At 36.4% G+C, this 19,051-nt stretch overlaps 1 protein-coding gene across 5 annotated transcripts in view; it reads right to left on the minus strand.

Annotated features, from left to right (window-relative positions):
- Window positions 1-19,051, minus strand: part of CNTN5 (contactin 5) — a 602,217-nt gene that overhangs the window by 175,740 nt on the left and 407,426 nt on the right. For all 5 annotated transcript variants that reach the window (XM_085064530.1, XM_085064543.1, XM_085064523.1 and 2 more), the window contains one exon: window positions 12,821-12,916. In XM_085064530.1, coding sequence (XP_084920656.1) covers window positions 12,821-12,916 — 96 coding nt within the window. The remainder of the gene's footprint in view (window positions 1-12,820; window positions 12,917-19,051) is intronic.

The raw sequence follows: 19,051 nt of genomic DNA on the forward strand, positions 1-19,051 counted from the left end.
TTGAGTGAACAAGAGTTTTGTAGCAATGCTTAATTATCTATTATATTCATATAGAAAGTGTGGCAATGGAAAATATTGAGTATATTGTTTATTGCTAGGAAAACACTGTGTAGACTATATGTGGAAACTATTTCCTCTGTCAAAACATTCAACAGAATTTAATTTTTTTTTCTCTTTCACATTTTATGTTTCTCTCGCTCTCTGATCATGCCATGAAACTTTATTTTCTCTACAATTTAATGGCACTGGTGATAGTTACTTCAGTGCTCTCTATTCCTTCTCTAGGTTTGATGCAGTGGTGAGTGCAATGACAAATCCTACTCCAGAGCTCTGTCACCTGTAGTGAACCCCAGAATCCTTCACCCAAGGGGATTGCTGCTTTACATGGAAATTTCATTTTATGACTACAGCAATGATATCAATAGATAACACATTTTGAAGGCATAACTTGGATATTTGTCAGAACAAAAAACAAAAGTAATATTAGGATGATTGTTGGAAAACGCAGTTTTCCAGCAAAACTTATGCTAACTAAACAGGCCTGAACAAAGCCTCAGCATACTCAGGCCTCAGTAAAATCCTAACAACCTACAGTGGCTTGTTTACCTGAGAATGTTCTGTGGGAAGAATGTCATGGGAAAGAATAGGGAGTCAGAAGTGTTATGAGAAAGAAAAAGGGAGTTACCAGGAGGATCCCTGAATGTGTGAGAACAGACTGCAGGTGTGTTTGTAGCTATAATTAGTAGCATCTGTAACAATATATAACTCTCTCGTTTGGTGAAATAAAATGGAGCTTACTCTATATCTCATATTGAGACTGCCGTGAGTTCCCTCTCGTCGTTATGTTAAATGGTGATCCCGACGACTACGGACGCCAACAGCAGGGAGCGGCGGGAACGGAGAGGCGCCGAAGCTGTGCAGCGACGGTGTGTCAAGATCTTCGCCCGAATCGGGGAAGATCCAGCAGACACAGACCGAATAGGACCTGCCTACCGTGGGGGCTACACTTCGGTGAACTGCACAAACTCTGGCGACTGCGAGGTCCGACAGAGTGCTTAGACGGTGTCGACCAGGACCCTGAAAACCAGCTGGACCATAATGGAAACAGAGGTAGCCCAATTTTTATTGTTATGCTTTTTAGGAAAGCACGGACTCAGTAAAAGTAGCCTATCACACTTAATGGGCCTGATGGTGGTAGGACAAGCCTATGGATTTTTTACAAATCCTATTACAGTATTCAGTGTGGGAGAGTGGTTGAATTATGGAGCTTACTCTATATCTCATATTGAGACTGCCGTGAGTTCCCTCTCGTCGTTATGTTAGATGATGATCATCAAATTTGTAGAATATTGCTCTGTTTTAACCCTTTTTCAGCTGAGAGATGCAAAATGCATAACTTTCCTTATTAAGCAGAAGAAACTCTATAGCAATTTCTGTAACTTGGCGGCAAATACTCACTATTATTTCAGTTATCATAGTGGCAGACTCTGAAGGAGTTTATATTCATGTTTTAGCTCATATTTTTGTACTTACAAGAAAGAAAGCCATTTCTATTTGTCCCTTTATAGCTCAGTCACCTTGATTCCTTATACCAGGAAGGATTAATAGTAGCAGAAAGATTTCTTTAACAAGATTTAAATTCAGGTTTTTGAGTATAGAAATGACAATAAAAGAATTAGAGTTCCAGTTTATACTTCAAAACACTCTTTTCTAGCAGAATTCACCAGTATTTACATGCATTTTGTTGTCATAGGAATTTACTGTCAAAACCTGTGTACTTGGAGTCTATAGAGTTAGCCTTGTATGATTGCACAGACTGAACTTAAGTCACAGCCCACTGCCTCTCTGTTTTATATTCTCTTGATATTAAGTGCTTTAATATAAATATAAAGGCTTTTGCTGGGTCTGCCTGCAGGTCAGGGTTTGGTGAATTCTACCATGGCCATGACACAATATGATTGATGAATCTTTCTTGGGCCTGCTTCTTTGCTCCTCTAGTATTTATTATCCTAAGAACTCAAATCAAGGGCAATATCATTATCACCACTTTTAGTTGAGATGACTGAAGAAGGTGGAAGGAAATGACTTCCCAGCAGTCCTGAATCACGGCATAGTCAAGTGGATGGCTCCAATAATACATAATTCTTTTAATTTTTAGTGTTTGTTTCTCTCCTCACCAGCTCTTTGTACCTCTACAAGATGCCAAAACACACACACAAAACATTATAGCCAATGAATCCCTAGGATCTTTGTGGATGAACCACCAGAGACAGTTAGCTACTCCCTCATCCTCCCTCTGATTATGATTTTCAAATATGAAAACCAATAAAAATTGCAGTATAAATCTCGTAATCCCCCAGATGTTAAAGATCTAGTGCTCAGCTCCTCCTTGGTATATTTTCTAGGCTTAAATGTACCAAGGAATGAATTTTCCATTACATTTTTTGAACATAATGGAACTGGTAAACATATGCTTCAGACAAAGCATAAAACAAATTTTATAATCCACAAAAGAACATTTTTACATATTAAGAATGGTGGTGACAGATGATTTTTTTCCACCTTAATTAAAAATAACTCAAAGTGCAGACGGAGAGAAAGAAACGTCACATTAGCAAACTGCCCCAGACTGCTGAGATTGCTGTTCAACCATGTTGTACAAATAAATCAACACAAATAATGTCAGCGACAATAAATCATTTAAAATGTAAAAATGTTGAGAATGTAACTCTTACCTGTTTCTACATACAGACATTGCACTGTTGCATCCCCGTGCACACTGTTCTGCACTACTGGAAACCTAGTGAACTGCTTCCATCCATCTTCTGCTTGTCACATAATTGTTATTTTGGGATAATATGTGGCCTTCTGTTATCTTATTTTTAGCCTAGACCAGCATGCCATGATTATTTATTCCCTCCTCAAACTCTGAATAATAGCAGTCAAAATGAAACATATATATATACATCTGATGTGTCACATTACATATACATATCACACTGAAGAAGAAGGTAGTTGTTCAGCTCTCCTGTTCTTTTTGTTTATTCTAAAGGAAATATCATTAATTAGGTAATGCAAAGAAGCAGACAGTCCTGCTCTCTCTTGTGCTGACTATTTGCAGTTTTCAGAAGCCTTATTCTGTTTTTCAAAATCCATTTTCATTTAGGAATGAATTGTGATGTGATGCCTGAAGATTTTTAGCTTTTTCATATATTTGTGGCTTTGTAGATTTTTAATATATAGCTGTATACTTTCTAGCACTTTCTTAAACTTCAGAATGGTAGTTACGCTTTCTCGCACATTATGTCACACTCCTGAAATCCTGTTTGGTCTTATTTTCAAGGAAAACAATTTCTGACATGGACATGCTCTTTTGCACCAGCACTTGGGAGACATAACAAGATGCAGGTCTAAGAACCCCTTGGAGAGTCCCTGTGGAGCAGGTCCACGGGTGGGTTGCCAGGACAACCATTCTCCCATTGGATGGACTTGCTGGATATAATAATTAGCTAAACCTACAAAAATTGTGCAAATTTGATCCTGCATGTGTGCACAGGTATATTTTGTGCACCTGAAAGCTTTCATTAAAAGACTGCTCTTTATGTTATCAATCAGTTTGGAAAGCTTTTCTTCCAATTCTAGGCAACAAAAGATCTGGATCTTGTAAAGTCACAAGATCTGGATTGTAAATAGGGGCGATTTTAGTCTCTCTTTAGTATTTTCTTTACAGATCATCCACTGTTATCCTCTGTAAAACAGGCAGTGCTTCTTTCTTCTCGTATTTGGTAGAGCTGAAAATAGACTCTTCACTACAGAAACTAGTTTGCTAAACTCCTAAAGGACCTTTTGGTTCTGCAGGAAAAGCCAAGTTGAGGCAAATCCTTTATCAGTATTACCTAAATCCTTATTTCCATTCTCCCTTTCTACTCCTGAAATTTTGTCCCTGCAGTCTCCTATAAGACATTTTTCTCACTTATTGAAAGAGGAAAATAGCATGCAAATTAATGCTTCAATAAACCAATAAATGAAGTGAAATTTTCTGGTTGCAAATTCTCCACTCTGGAGCAGTAGCATCAATACAACAGGAACAGTATCAACTGGCTAACAAAGTCATCAGCAATGACTTCAACAGTATTGAAACACAGCATGAGAACACATGAGACAGAAGTGGGCAATCAAATAATCAGAATTAAGTGTGGTATTAATTGTTACATTGTTTAAAAGATGGTACTGTGGTTAAAATTGTCAATTTTTCACTGTTATTCCTCTGGAAATCATCTTTTGTTGTCAGAAGATAAAGAATGTACATGTGCTGCTGCACAGGGGTTTGGATCTTGCTGTAATCAGATTATTGTCTGAACTCTATGATTTTATGCTTATACCTATCCAGTCATTTTCTCCTTGGAAAATCTGAGCAATTGCCTTTAACATATTTACTGTTAAGTTATAGCTACATTCATGCCAGTTATAATTATATTGGATAGGAAAAAAAACATAATATAGCCATATATATGTATATATTTCTAAACAATACCTAGTTTCTCCTTTGAAAAAGAAAAATTTAACTTAGGTGCTCCAACCAAAATTGTTTTTATACCACTTAATATATTTGGACCAATCTTCCTGAACTGATTAAATCAGACTGTATGAAAATCTATGTCTCATTAAGCTTTGTTTCTCCTCAAAGGGTTGTTAGTTCTCTCGTTTCAAAATTAAAAAATAAGAAATTACTGATGCTACTTTATAGGGGAAATTATTAATGGAATCTGATAGAACTCAGATTAGTTCTGTCCAAAGCCTTCTGCTTCTGAATGAAAATTGGTCTCCTAACATTTACAGTAGTTATCTCTACCAAAATCACCACTGAATTCATTTAATCATGCCTAGTGTGGGAAGAATTGCATTTTCTGAAAACTCTACTGTTTTCATCTGTTTTTTTCACATCATTTAAGATTTCATCACAATGGTAATGGAGAGAAAAAGCTAGAATCCAGGTCCTTAGAAATAAATAATTTCTCATCTCTTTTTTCTTCTTCTGTTTCCTCCTTTCAGCTGTCTGATCAGCATTGTATTACTGGCTTCTTCTCCTTAGTTACACTGATTAACATGTGCATTCTCACTCTATTCTTTCCTGTGATATGGAAGGGTAATTAAGATTAATTAGGAATTTTCTATCTTAAACAAAATGGGCTTTCTGACATTTAACTAACTGACATGTTTGTAAAATGGTATTTTTCCAGACACTAGCTTAGTAAAGTATCAGGTTTAAACAGCAAAGGGGAGCTTATTATGAGGAGGTCAGTTCTGCAAGAGCCCTGCACCCCTGAGATTGTAAATGCTGTATGTAACTTCAGCCTGAAATCTATGAACTTTGGGCTGCTGCTGGTTTAGAAACTGTGTAACCACTGCCACAGAAATTATTGTTGCAACACTTTAATTGGTACCTTTTACAATACTAGCTGCAGAAAGCTAATGTGCTACCATGAGCATCATTTTCTGTTAGACCTGGCAGGACAATGCTGTCTGGTTTAATCCCTAGACTAAGAGGCTCCTGATAGCTATGCCTAATTTGTTGGGACATATCAGTAACAGGCTAGTAACTTGTCTCGAGGGAAGAGGAGCTTGTCCATTGCAGGAACTTTTCATCATTGTTGTCCTATTTCTCAAGCTGTAGACATATAGCCATGTACAGCTGGCACCTGAGAGGAAAGAGTGGCCTGAGGGCCAACTCACTCCACGCATTTTTAAAATTAATTAATCTCCCATGCTTCCTCCCTCTTTTATTGATATCTCCTTTCACTTTGTTTCTCCTGAACTGGCAGCTGGGCTAATATTTGTTGGCAATGGTGTGACTGTGAAGCTACAGCACACATCCCTTAAGCAGAGCCCTGTCAGGGCTGCCCCCTTCACCCTTTGCTGTGTGCTGCCTTAATTGGGCAAGGTCAACCATCTCATTCTCACTACATTTTCATAGTCCCTGAGGGGACGAACAGCTTCAGTGAGTGATCCAGCGGGTCTAGGGACATTTAACTTGCAGTTTCTAGCATAAGCTAGTGTATTTTTTTGAGAGAATTATTAATATTTTTGAGAGGGCGGGGAAGATTTTTCAACAGTGGCAACATTTGTAAGATTTTGTGAGTATCTGGGGTTTTTTTGTTCTGTTTTGTTTTGTTTTTTTTAAATACTGACTTACAAGTTCCTTGGGAGAATTTGTGGCAGTTGGACCAGTAATGCATTTTTGTTCATTTAAGGCTTTTCAAATCACAAAAAAACCCCCAAAAAACCACAAACCAACCAAAGAAAAAATACCCAAAGCCCCTCAAAACCCACCAAAACCCCAACAACAACCACACAAGAAACCCAACCAAACCAAACAAACAAAAGAGAGAAAATCTAGACTTTTTTATCCATATACCTACTGTACAGACATTGTCTAGAATTTGGGGAACATGCAGATCATTAAAATGTAATTAAAATCTAATAACAGTACATTGCCAACAGGCTGGGAGCAACTTCTTTCTGGCAAATATAGCTTGCGAAAATGCTACCCTACAGAAAATTCTATAATTCCCAAACTCTTAAATTTCATATCCTCAGATGAATGCCTTCAACAAGATTGAGGAAGGAAACCTCAAAAATTGCTTCAGGGAAGTCAGCAGCAAAATTACTGGTCATGTATTGAGTAATGAAAAGACCATAGAAGAAAAAAAGTTAATTGTATTTGTTCATTCCATAATGAAAACTACAGGCATAGTCATCAATCAGTTGCACAAGTAAAGAACACAGATTCCTATGTTGAGCAGTGTTAGGGGCCATGGACATTCTCTTTAATGATAACACACATGGGAATTAGCATTACTAGACACAGAAGTTTCAAATGCAGCCTAGTAAAAATGGAAAAGTAGGAAATGCAAGAGTGAAACACCTTTATGATTCTTCCAAGCAAAAATGTGACATAGGAAGAGACAAGATGACCCTATGAATTAGGACAGGAACATAAAGTTTAAGGGACTGTGAACATGTCTTGTAATACTTTTCCTCTTCCCATTATTCAAAAGCAAAATTTAAGGTTTATTGAAGTTACCCATAGAAGTTAAACCATCATAAAGTTATAATAAAGTCTAATAAGGCAGTGCAGGAACACTTCAACTCATGATATCCAACTAATTAATTTGATACATATGGCTCCCAAACAGTGATTCTAAAACATTTTGTATGTAGATAATTTATAAGTTATAGACATGCAAAGAGGAGATAAGAAAGTTATCAACTTGTCTTTTATATGTGATGTATTAAGGGTTTATTTAATTGACCTTTCTGTCCTGTGGAGTAAGCAATTATTTTCTACTACTGTTTCTTAAGTGGTCTATTTCTGATACCCAGCATCATGCTTCTACTAGGAATTAAAATGAGTGAAGAACAAGATATGGTATGCAATCATGAGAAAAACAAAACAGAGTAGAGTGTTCTGTGGTTTTCATATAGAACAACATGTCAATTGTTGCTTAAGTCTGGGATACAAGGATTTGGCTTCCATTATAATAGGAATGTAAGTGTTCAGAGAAAAAAAAATAACCAGCAACAGCAACAAAAATCCCCAAACCCCAAACATCAGTGTTCTTCTCAATCTCACTTTTGCTAGTAGAAGAGGAAGCATATTGGAGCATTAGACAGTTCCACATTCTCAGCAAGCCTAGCAGTTAGGAGAAGATGATAATTGTTTACAGTGGATGTGAAATGTTCTGCTTGCCATCACCATCTTCACACATACTGATCTCAACAAACTAGTAATGGGAGGTACTGACTGATTAATAAGCTCTGTTTAGCTTGTGGGGGAGTCAGGTTTGGATGCACGACCTGTCCAGCTGTCTTGGTAAACTGTGAGTGACCAGTGCTTTGATAGGCACCAGCAAAACATTCCTCCTTGATCTCAAGGCAAAAGGAGAAATATTGTTTTCACCAGCATATTGGCCTCTCCTGGAAGCAAATTATTCAGCTTTCTATGTGGAAGTTGATTTGAAAAGTCAGATTTAAAAAAAAAAAAAAATAGAAAAGAACCTTGATGTTACTTTATTGTTTAATACATCAGTAAATAATATAGTAGAAATCTTGGTCAGGAAGAAATCTCACCTGTAGTGACACATTAACAATGAAGTAGCATCCACTAATGTCTAGAGAGAGATGGAGATTCAGAAATCTAATATCTTAAAGGCTTCCTGTGATTCTGAAGAAACTGGTAAAGGCTAGATCTACATAAAGAATGGAAGTTCTCTGATGTTGTGCACTGAAATGCCACTGCTAGGTGTCTGGATCCTGGGGCTTAAATCCACAACCTTTAGATAACCATCAACTACATGGTGATGTACGATGTACAGATGACATGAGAGACAACTGTGAATTGTATTCCCAAAACCAGTTTAGTAAATGGAGAACTGGAGAGCACATGGACCCCTTCAGAATAGAATTTTCTATGTCCTGCATGCAGGTATCTGAGCCAATTGCCTGTAAACAAGCTAATGAGCACACTGAGAGCAGTCCAGCCTGAATATAACAATCTTGTTATTATAGCTAATTTGCCTGGAGAAGTCTGCTAACAGTTCTGTACCTGACTGAGGTAATTTGGAGGCTGTCTTGTTATTTCTGTGTATAATAGGTGCAATGCTCTAACCAGGCGAGTTCTAACTAGAGCTCTACTTCACTTCAGTTGGACTTGGTTTCCTACTAGCAGTGAAGCTGCAGTCCAAAGTTGTAGTTTTACTGCAAATGCATCTTTCAGATTCCTTTTGCAGACCCTGAACAGTAAGAAGTGGTGGGTTTGTGTTTACTTCCAATGTGAATTTCTGCATATGTCTGAAGTACACATAAATAGGAGCTCAGAACCACTTAAAAAAATTATTTAGTATGAGTTTCTCCAATTAATATGAGGACTAAGACAACTGTGTAGGTAGTAGAAAAACAGAACAAAAATTTCTGGCCCGTGGTAGAAGGAGTATAATTTTAGCAGCTTGCTTGTTTAGCAACACACTACACAGACATCCAAGCTATGGATGTCTTCCTAGGCATGGGTGGGAAGGACTGTGATCCCCATGGCACTGGCACTAATCATCTTTGGTGGAACATTTCTCATGAAAAGCACAGTTTTGTAACAGTAAAGGGGAAGTATAGAATATGTACCTTACAGCAGTGTCCAAACTTTGTAAGATCAGCTTTGCCCTTTAGAAAGAGTCAAAAAACTGTAATAGTTTAACATCTGTACAGATGTTGCATGCTGTGGATAGATTATGTAGCAGCTCTCCCTCCAGACGGCAGCATCTCTCTGAGGCAGGATGGAGCACACATCTGCCTTCCCCTGCATGCATCAGAGCTCTGCTCATTTTAACAATGGGAATCGTCGTTCTCCATTAAGCTCACACTGAAAGCCTTGAATAAAAGCCTTAAAAAGCTCAGCTGAAAGTATTAATTCTGAGGGAAACATGTAAATCTGGATGAAAACTTCCATTCATTTTTAATCTTGCTATGGTAAACCTTGTAATTAAGATGATTAAATGACTGAATAAAACCCTATATTTACATCCTTTAGAATACCACAATGAAAAACCATAATCCTGTTTATGGAAAGAAAACAGTAGAGGCATTTTAAATTTGAAACATCAAACAAAGCTTGTTATTTAAGCAGCTGGTAAATAATGTAACCCTTGCTTAGCAAGGAGACCTAGGAGTTAACTGCCTAGGAAACCCCTCTTGGAGAAAAGGAATGATTGGGAAGAATCAAATATTATGTTTATGGGAAAAAAAAAAAAAGGATAAAGTGTTATGTTTATGAATGCTCAAGTTATCCACATTTAATATAATTTGCAAGGGACAAGTTAAGGACTAGCAACAAAAACTGTTAGTGGGAAAACTTCTGGAGAAGACAAATCAAAATGATACAGGACTCCCTATGAAGTTAGAGGTGGTATTTATTATGAGCAATGGTCCAGGAAAATGAGGAGGCAAGAATCTGTTGGTTGCTGCTTTACATAAGGAACTGGCAGAAAAATCTTTTTGTTGAATATATTTTCCTTCACCATTTTGAAGGAGTGGATAATGTCTCTCCAAAAAAACTATCTCAGTAGGTTGCCTAGGTATTTCTCAGCAAAGATGACAATAACTTAAAAAGCTAATTTTTAAACTCAAGAGATAATTTTCTCATCTGAATCTGCACTGCAATATTCAGAATCTATTTCAAGTGTGCTTACCACTTCACATTCCCGCTTACTTTCCCTGAAAAATATTTGGATAACAATCTAATGAAATCCTGTACGTACAATCTGTATATATCATGAGTTTGTGTGTGTTTGTATGTTTAATGCATTACCTCTTGATAATACATCACAGCATAAATAAACAGAAATCAAGTCTGTATGCATATGAAACTTGTTTTCTGATTAAAATCTTGTCAAAAGAAATTAGTGTAGTATTTTTTTCAGTCAGTGGTGCTTTGTAAAGGCTTTCACATTTTTTCTAAAATTGTATTCTGTAAGAATGGAATGGAAGTACTATTTAATCAAAACTAATCACTTTATCTTCCATTTGAAAACATGTTAATAAAACTGTATCTCTCTTAATACAGTGTTCTTTCACTAAGTCATCTTTCTTTTCCCACACTGATAATGCCATTTTCTAAAAGGGCTCAATCTGAAATTCTTGGAGAAGTTCATATGCAGTTATTGACTTGAGAGATTGAGGAATGGGGTTCTGTTGAAGGATGAATTGCTTATGAGGTTGTGGAGAATTATTGGGCTTGATATTGTATCAGGGATTTATCTCCTGTGATAAGTAAGTGAAAATTATTTCTAAAGGTGCTGATCAATGTGAATAAATCAATACAGCAAAGCTTTCAGTGTTCATCCACAAAAAATTCTCTATCATCAAAAACACTCCCATAACTCATGGTCTTGTTAATTTGAGATGTTCACACATTGCAAACATGCTCTGAATAGTCTTTAGTTTTGATAAATCCACTATAATATCTTAGTACCCACTTGAAAGTGTGTCTCCAGGGTGTTTTTAATATTCAGAATTTCTTGGGGCTATTTGGAAGATAATATCATCTTTGCAAATCAGACACAGAAGCTAAAATGGAGTACCCAGAAACTGAATGCTTAAAACAAATTTTAGATGTTCCGGCACACAAATCCTTCAAGGACCTCTCCTTGGCAAAAGGAGTAATGAACAAAAGGAAGGGAGGCCAAGTCTCTTCCATTGACATGAGCTTGTGTTTACATCTGCATATCAGTGCAACTTTTCAGCTTTTGTTGATTACTCCATCACACTGCAGAACTTTTCCTGGCTTAGCTATGGTGAAAAAATTGTGCCAACAGAGGATAAAAATATTTTTCTGGAAGTAATTTTCCAGGTGACATAGCCTACTGGTACTCAAACAATATAAATTAAAACAACTAAATGCTGTTTTTAAGCACTATAGTTTGCTCAGCAAGGGTTTTGCTGGCACAGTGTTGAAAATGAAGGATACTAGTTTTTCACCATCAAAGGCAATGTCTGTGTTGCAGTAGAACACTGTGTTAGGAACCGACTAAATGAAAAATCAGAAGCATAATTTCAGGGAAAGAATTAAAAATATTTTGATGATATATAAAGGTGTATTTTGTGGAATGGCAGCTGTTAAAATGACAATTTCATTTGACAATTTAATTCTAATATTTGTTCACAATATGACTATTGGTGTCCATCTATCCTTTCACTCTGTTTATGGAAATCTAATTTGGCTGCGGTGCTGAAGCCATGGCTCACTCTTTCTGCCTACATCTTTTCCCTTTCAGTTTACTTATCACAATCAAGGTTTAACATCATGTACTCAATTGCATCAGATAGACTGCAGTGTCAAACTCAGAAAGAGATTGTAGAGGCAACCATAACAAGAGAATCTGCTCAGAAAAGAGAAAAGCAGAGAGATGGCACTGATAACTGTAATACAGTAATAACAATCCTGGCAGTATAAATAGAAACTGAAAGCATTTCTCTGAGAAACTCAGAGGAGATTTTATTTCCTGCAAACCTTCCACCTACAATGTAACTTTTCTGCAGGCCTAAAATTTGGAGCAGAAAAATCCCCTCAGTACAGACCTCATTTCCCAGAGCAGAAAAGGATAGGCTATGCTGCATTTACTATAAAACAAGATATTGTGTCTAGCATCATGTCTCAGGATCTTATATGGCATGCAAATATAAAGACATACATAGCTATCTGCAGACTTTGCAGGGGTGCCAATTTGAAAAGAAAAAAAGTAACCTCTCTGGAATACCTATACTTTCATGTGGGAATCTACAGGAATTTAATAGAATTTATGGTAATTCTGACTTTTAGCAATGATGCAGTTTTATGAAACCAAGTTATACAGCAAAAGGAAGCAACCAATTTGTTTCTCTATTACTGAAAACAAAAGAATATTTATATTCAACAAAAGTATCATGACACTAGACTTTGAAGCAATTTCTGAAGGTTTCTAAACTGTAAAAGAAATCTTCTGTGACTTCAAGGCAGCATATTCACCACTCATGGTATGGAGACTATTGTTGCTTTCAAGTTTCATATCAGGAGTTAGATAATCTTGTAACAGAAACTCTGCTGCTATTCATTGGCCTTTACAATATATGAGCCTAAATTGGTCCTTTGGTACTCAAAAATCTGTCAGAAGAAAGGTGGATATCTCATTTTGAAGTTCCACAATCAAATACATATTGTGTCTAAAATACTGAGCATCCAATAATGAGGAAAGTGTAAAGGAGCAGCATGAATTCAGGCTGCAGCTGACTGTACCTGGAGAATGAAGTGGAGGGGAGCACATCAGAACAACTCCTTGACCTTCACGTACAGAGACAGCACTTCTTGTCCGACCGCTAAAGTTCCCCAGATCTGTCAAAAGAACAGAGCATTTTAGATACATACCAAAGATTTTAAATTTTGTGGCTACTGTGACTTACATTTTATTTCCACTTGTAAAGCTGACTGTTCCTTTTTTCATACCTTAATCTATAATAGGAGCACCTGAAAAATAAATCTATTTCCATTACAAAAACTCCATGTTGCATCAGCACTTTATTACGTTTTTAGTGCACTTGCATATGGTATCAAAGAAAAAGAGGCAGACAATACATATATGCCATTTACAAATACATTTAATAGTGCTTTTATTTCTTTTAACTATATCCTGCTTGATTTTCTCCCTCAGTAGAAGGGATTAATACACAGTAGGAAAAAAAAAAAGAAATACAACTGTAGGGAACATCTTGGCTAGCATCCAGACTGATGATGTTGCAGACGCCACCTGGAGAGTGCTCAGAGCACACTGTGATGACAAGAAAGAAAAATCAACACACTGGTTCTAAAACCAAATCTACTCTGTAGACTATTTACTCTTTTAAATACTTTCCTTCTGATTTCTCTGGTTCTGTAACCCCAAACCAGCTATGGGGAAATACATTTTCCCTCTAAAAGTTTCCCTCCAGTAGGGCAATAACAGATATTTTACTTTTGGAACAAACATTTTTGAGAGAAAATGGAGGGCACCGCTATGAGCAGTTCATTGTGATTATTTAGAGCCTTTCAACCAGAAGATCCTATTATTGCATTTACCACACAGGATAGTGAACCTGGATTCGCATCTGGGGTGGATAGTTATGCTCTATCATGTGTATCTGTAGCAAAGAGATATGAGTTCAGTTCTGCCATCAGACTGGTGTCTTCACCCATTCCTCAGAGCCAGTGATGGTGTTTAAAACCTCTGTTCTCTCAGGGGTTTTCTATAGACATTTCTATCTGATGTGAGTCAAGGTGAAGACAGCAGCAACAAGATAACTTTGAAAATAATAAAGAAACTTCAGCAAGCACTTAATGAGGACTGGAAATATGAATAGATTGGGCCAGAGGGAGTTTCTCTCATTGGCAATCAATGACCTTTAGCCACACCTACTAATTTCTGCATACACCCCAAGGTGCTGGGATGAACCACATATCACCAAGCATCTTGAACAGGTGAAGCAGAATTATTCCCATCTTAACTGCACTCAGTTGGTACTTCCCCGTCAGATGCTGAAATTCCACATCTTGCTCCAGACCTAGTAGAGCATAAAACTGAAGTTTGATTATTTTTAAAAGTAATTGGAGTTTGGTTTTTTTCCCACATTTCTAAAATATGTTTTGGGCACAGGCAGAAGTCTAAAATTTAAATGCATCTAAATTTGTGCTGTCTTTAGCCAAAATAAGTTAGTGCTTTGATTTCAACAATAGGTACCATGTCTGAATAGAGAAAAAGTGTATGGGATCCATAGAATTCTAACAAAAAATAGAGCTATATTAAAAATTATGCAAAATTTTGCTAGTCAGTAGATAATTAAAAATTAAAAAAATATATTACATTTTTTAAAAGGGCACCATGTGCTATAATATATTCTGGTTTAATTTCTCTTCAAAGTGTCTCCTAATGCATGTTGCCTGACAGTATATTCTGCTGAAAAGTAATTATTATTTTATGTCCATAAAATAGTGGGCTGGTATATCCCTGCATAAAAAGTTGTTTTGGATGGGGGAATATCTTCTAATAGAAACTTTTCTTAGTTAAGTCCTCAGGTGATTAAATGTTATTTTCTAATTAGCTATAGCAACTTTCAGATTTTTTTTTCTCCATTTCCTTCTTTGAATGTGCACTGTGATGGAAAAAATATACTTTTTTTCACCAAATGAAAACCAAAGATATTCTTTCTCATTTGAAAATAAAAGTAGTATGTGTGACTCAAGGTTCTGTTTGTTCAAAGCAACTGTTTTCAAACTAAAGGAAGAATGTATCAAAGAGCCTTGAATTTCAGCTCTTTTTGGCTACCTGTTGGTTCTGAATTGGATTTCTTGTTAGCCTACAGTGGAAAAAGGAATAACAGGTACAAAAGAAGGGATTTAGCTATAAAAAAATAAATGTAGAAAAGCTTAAAAGGAAGGAAAGGTGAAGGATCATGCTTGCAGTTTCCCCACCTTAGAGTAATCAGCCCAATATGGAAAAATCAAATCAAAGGAAAATTCAATTAATTTCTTGTAAATCTCAGCCATTTCATATCTACCCACATTGAAAAAAAAGACAACTACTAAAAATTTATACAAACCCCTTTTGTTTCACCTTAAAACTTGAAGTAGGTAATAAAAGAAAGAGTGGACAACATCCAGCTTTAGAGGTGGGAACTGCAACCTCTCACACAGCAGCACTGGCCATTGGTTCAGTATTCTTGCTGCAGCATAAACACATGTGACCTGCCAGCCCCACAAAGAATGAGTCTGTCCTTCATCTCATTATGATGTATATGGCTGATTGATAAGAAAATGCCTCCTTGGGCTCCATAGGTGTTCATCTTTTGCTTTGAAAGATTAATTTACTCTTATCTCAGTGCTAGTGGCAATGATAACACATACTATGTTATTTTCAAAGCAGTTCCTGGGCTTTAGCTACACAACTCACATACTCTTTAACATAAGAAACAGCCTTGACCACATTGAAAAAATATAGTGAAGTGCAGTCACCGTGTTTAATGTAACTTACTATCAACAATATATGTGCAAAACATACAAAAGACATTTAGATGGAGTGCATGTGGCAGAAGTAACACAATATCCTCAACTGCTAAAAAAACTATTCAGTTGAAAAATTTTATCTAGTGTAACTAGTGTGTAAAACCAGTGGCCCAGGAGTGGTCTCCACTGTGAAAGGGAAATAGGACAGAAATTCCAGAGCTACTGAAGATTGCAGAGATTAAATGCAATGGGTTTGGTGCTTTCTGGATGTCCCATTTACACTTCAAGGATAATTAGCTCAGTGTAGTATTTGATCTTTGAGAGGAGTTATAAACTTGGGAAAACCATTTAGATATCTGATCCAAAGCAGCTGCCAGGGAGTGCAGCTCTCTCTGATTTGGCTATTCCCATTCTTTGGAAAGGAGCTAAAGCATGGGTTTCTCTCAGCACACACACGTAAGTAGTGATATGCATTGTGGAAAAACAGCACTTATCACCACAAGAGTATCAGTTTAAATAAGACTCAACAGAAAAGAAAACCCTTCTGCAGAAACTGAAAGGAGTAATGGGAAATAAATGAGAAAAATATCAAGGCAGTCAAAGCAACTGAAAAGCTTTGCAGGTCTAGCAACAAAATAAATATCTAAACAAGAGGAGAAATTTTCTGCCATTGACAGAAGGACTTGTACAAAAGTTGAAGGAGTTTCTATCACTTAATGGCCTTCCAATTCACCTTCACTGCAGTTTGCATTTTAGGTATGCACAGGAGGGAACTTTCATTCAGTGTTCATCAGTTTGCTGCAGTTAATGGGGGCAGCAGGGAAGGGGCAGGCTTTTGTGACCCAGACAACAGTCCACGGATGACTGCTATGAAATTAGGATCAAATTAAAGATGAAAAACAGGTCTTGTTTTTATTGTAGGCAATTACTGCTTGGTAACCTAGCATGGAAGCTGTAGAATGCTCTGTACTTCATTATCAGTGACTTAACCCAGCCAATTTAGCTTTAAAGTAGAAATTACATTGGTGCAGAACAATGTCCTCTGCCAGCTCTGTTCTGTAAGTTTAAACTATTTTATATGCAAATTTATTATGGAGTTTAAAATGGACATAATATGATATGTATTAAAATGTTTAAAGACATATCCTGAAGATACCTAACGACAAGTATAAAGCCGCCAATATTCTTTCCAATAAGGTAAAAATAGCTCCACACAAAGTAGGATTCTTCTGTCAGACCAAGGACAAACTTATTTATTGCTTTGTCACTAAGAGAGGGTAGCCTTCCTCTCCTTGGATTTGAAAGACAGGACTGAGAAATAGACCTTGAGCTGGAATTGTAGCTCTTTAAAAAAGGTAAGATTTACAGGGGAAAGAATTCCATTAAAACATGTTTTTCAAAATCCCATTATAAGCTAAATCAAAAACATGCTTTGACTGTACACTCTAAGCAATGGAAAATATAAATGTTCTGTTTAATAGCCCACAAACACAAGCTATAGAAGAAGGAAAGGTGGGTATTGAAATGATATCACTTGTGATTGTATAGGGAACTTTTACATTGAATGAATTAAACACAGTACTCAAAGAATTCCCAAATACCCAAGGAAATTAATTGGTTATTTTACATTGCCATACACTTATTTTCTACCAGTTTAAGTAGATAGAGCTGGATTATTAGAGCCATTCATTTTTACTTTTAATCCTGAAATCATTCACTAGAAAGGGTGTGAAAGGAAGCTCAGACAAAGAGATTGCTACCATGACAGAAACATCATCTCACCATTGATCATGGGAAAAGTGTACATCTTGAACTTTCAAAAATCACCTTACCATATGACTTTTAAGTGACAAAATAAGGACAAGATTCAAACACTTCAGAGTGTATCATGCTTATTATCATTGCTGCTGTTATTATTTAGTACCTGAGAGGTTTTTAATCCTTCATGGATCATCAGACTGACATGATGTGAAAAAAGTAATTTTTTTTTCTCAAAGAAGTTACTATGCAAAAAAGAAATAGAGAGAGGCAGGGATATAGTTCAAGCATGCATGACAGAAACCTTCTATCTCTGTACATTTGCAGAGCCATTGAAGATTTTAAGGAAAGGGGGTTGTTATACAGGTGCTTTCAGGGAGTGCCAGCAAGTGCCAACAAGAGCCAACAAGAGGTGACAAGGAGCTCAGGAGAATTTTTAAAGACCCCTTTCAGAAAATGTAAAAGACAGAAAAAGGAGACACAGGATGCTGTACTTATATTTAGATTATAATTTACCAGTATCTTTTTCAGGTACCACAAGATATTTTTTCCTCAGAAAAAAAAAAAGAAAAGAAAAAGAAGGATGTTTGGATAATGCTGCTCCCTGGATGTATTCTTACAGAAAAAGACTTTTTTTCTATCATGCTGTCAGCATGAAATATAATGTATACACTATAGATTCATTAGCCCTGAACTAAATTTTCATTATGAAATTCAGATAAATAGTCAATTAAAGAAACATTTTTTTCTGTCCTTAATGATATATTTTTATTTATATAATTTTTATAAATTAGAACAATTTAAAAACACCAGGTATACTGATTATACTTTATCATAGTTGTCTAAATCTAGCTGTTCTCCCTTGTAAGTAGAGAACATTTTTTTGAACTTTCCACATTTCCTATGACAGTGAAGTCATGAATCCATAAATGTGGCAAATACATTCTACCATAAAACAATATATTAAAGTAATAATAACCTATTGAAGTTTCCTGGTTTTGTCACTATAGATTTTACTTTCTTCTTAATAGACGATGCAGTGCTGTGTTTTGGATTTATGCAAATAATGTTGACAAAACTTTGATGTGCTGGTTGTTGCAGAGCAGTGATTATCCAAAATCAAGGACTTTTCAGTTTCCCATGCTCTGCCAGTGAGGAGGGGCACAGGACGCTGGGAAGGAGGCCAGGACAGCTGACCCGACCTGGCCAGAGAGATGTTCCATACAACAGAGCATCATGCTCAGGGTATAAACTGGGGGGAGTTGGCCGGGAGGCACCGATCGCTGCTGGGCACGGGCTGGGCATCGGTCAGTGGGTGGTGAACAACTGCACTGTGCTTCGCTTGCTTCTCTTGGGTTTTCTTCCTCTCTCTTTCTGTTTTCTCCCTTTTAATTACAACTAGTACCACTATTATTATCAGTATTCTTGTTGTTGATTTGTATTTATTAATTACTATTAATTAGAAAATTTAAACTTTTCATAAAAAAAAATATAGGCTTTTTCACTATTTACTATGCCATACTTGTTAAAAGGGAATACTACATTTCAATTAAAATATTCACTAGTGATCCTACACAGATTTTATAGAAATTATGAATTTATACGCTTCTTCTGCTGTTTTGTGTTGTCTAACTACTCATTTTTCTATAATCTAATCTTTTATGGAAGGGTACCCCAGGACCATGAAGCAAATTCAGAACTTTGAAGAGTTTTCCCTTTTGTTACATCTGGTTTAAA

The sequence above is a fragment of the Lichenostomus cassidix genome, chromosome 1 (genome assembly GCF_008360975.1).
Source record: "Lichenostomus cassidix isolate B80296 chromosome 1, HeHo_3.0, whole genome shotgun sequence".
NCBI classification, from domain to species: Eukaryota; Metazoa; Chordata; class Aves; order Passeriformes; family Meliphagidae; genus Lichenostomus; species Lichenostomus cassidix.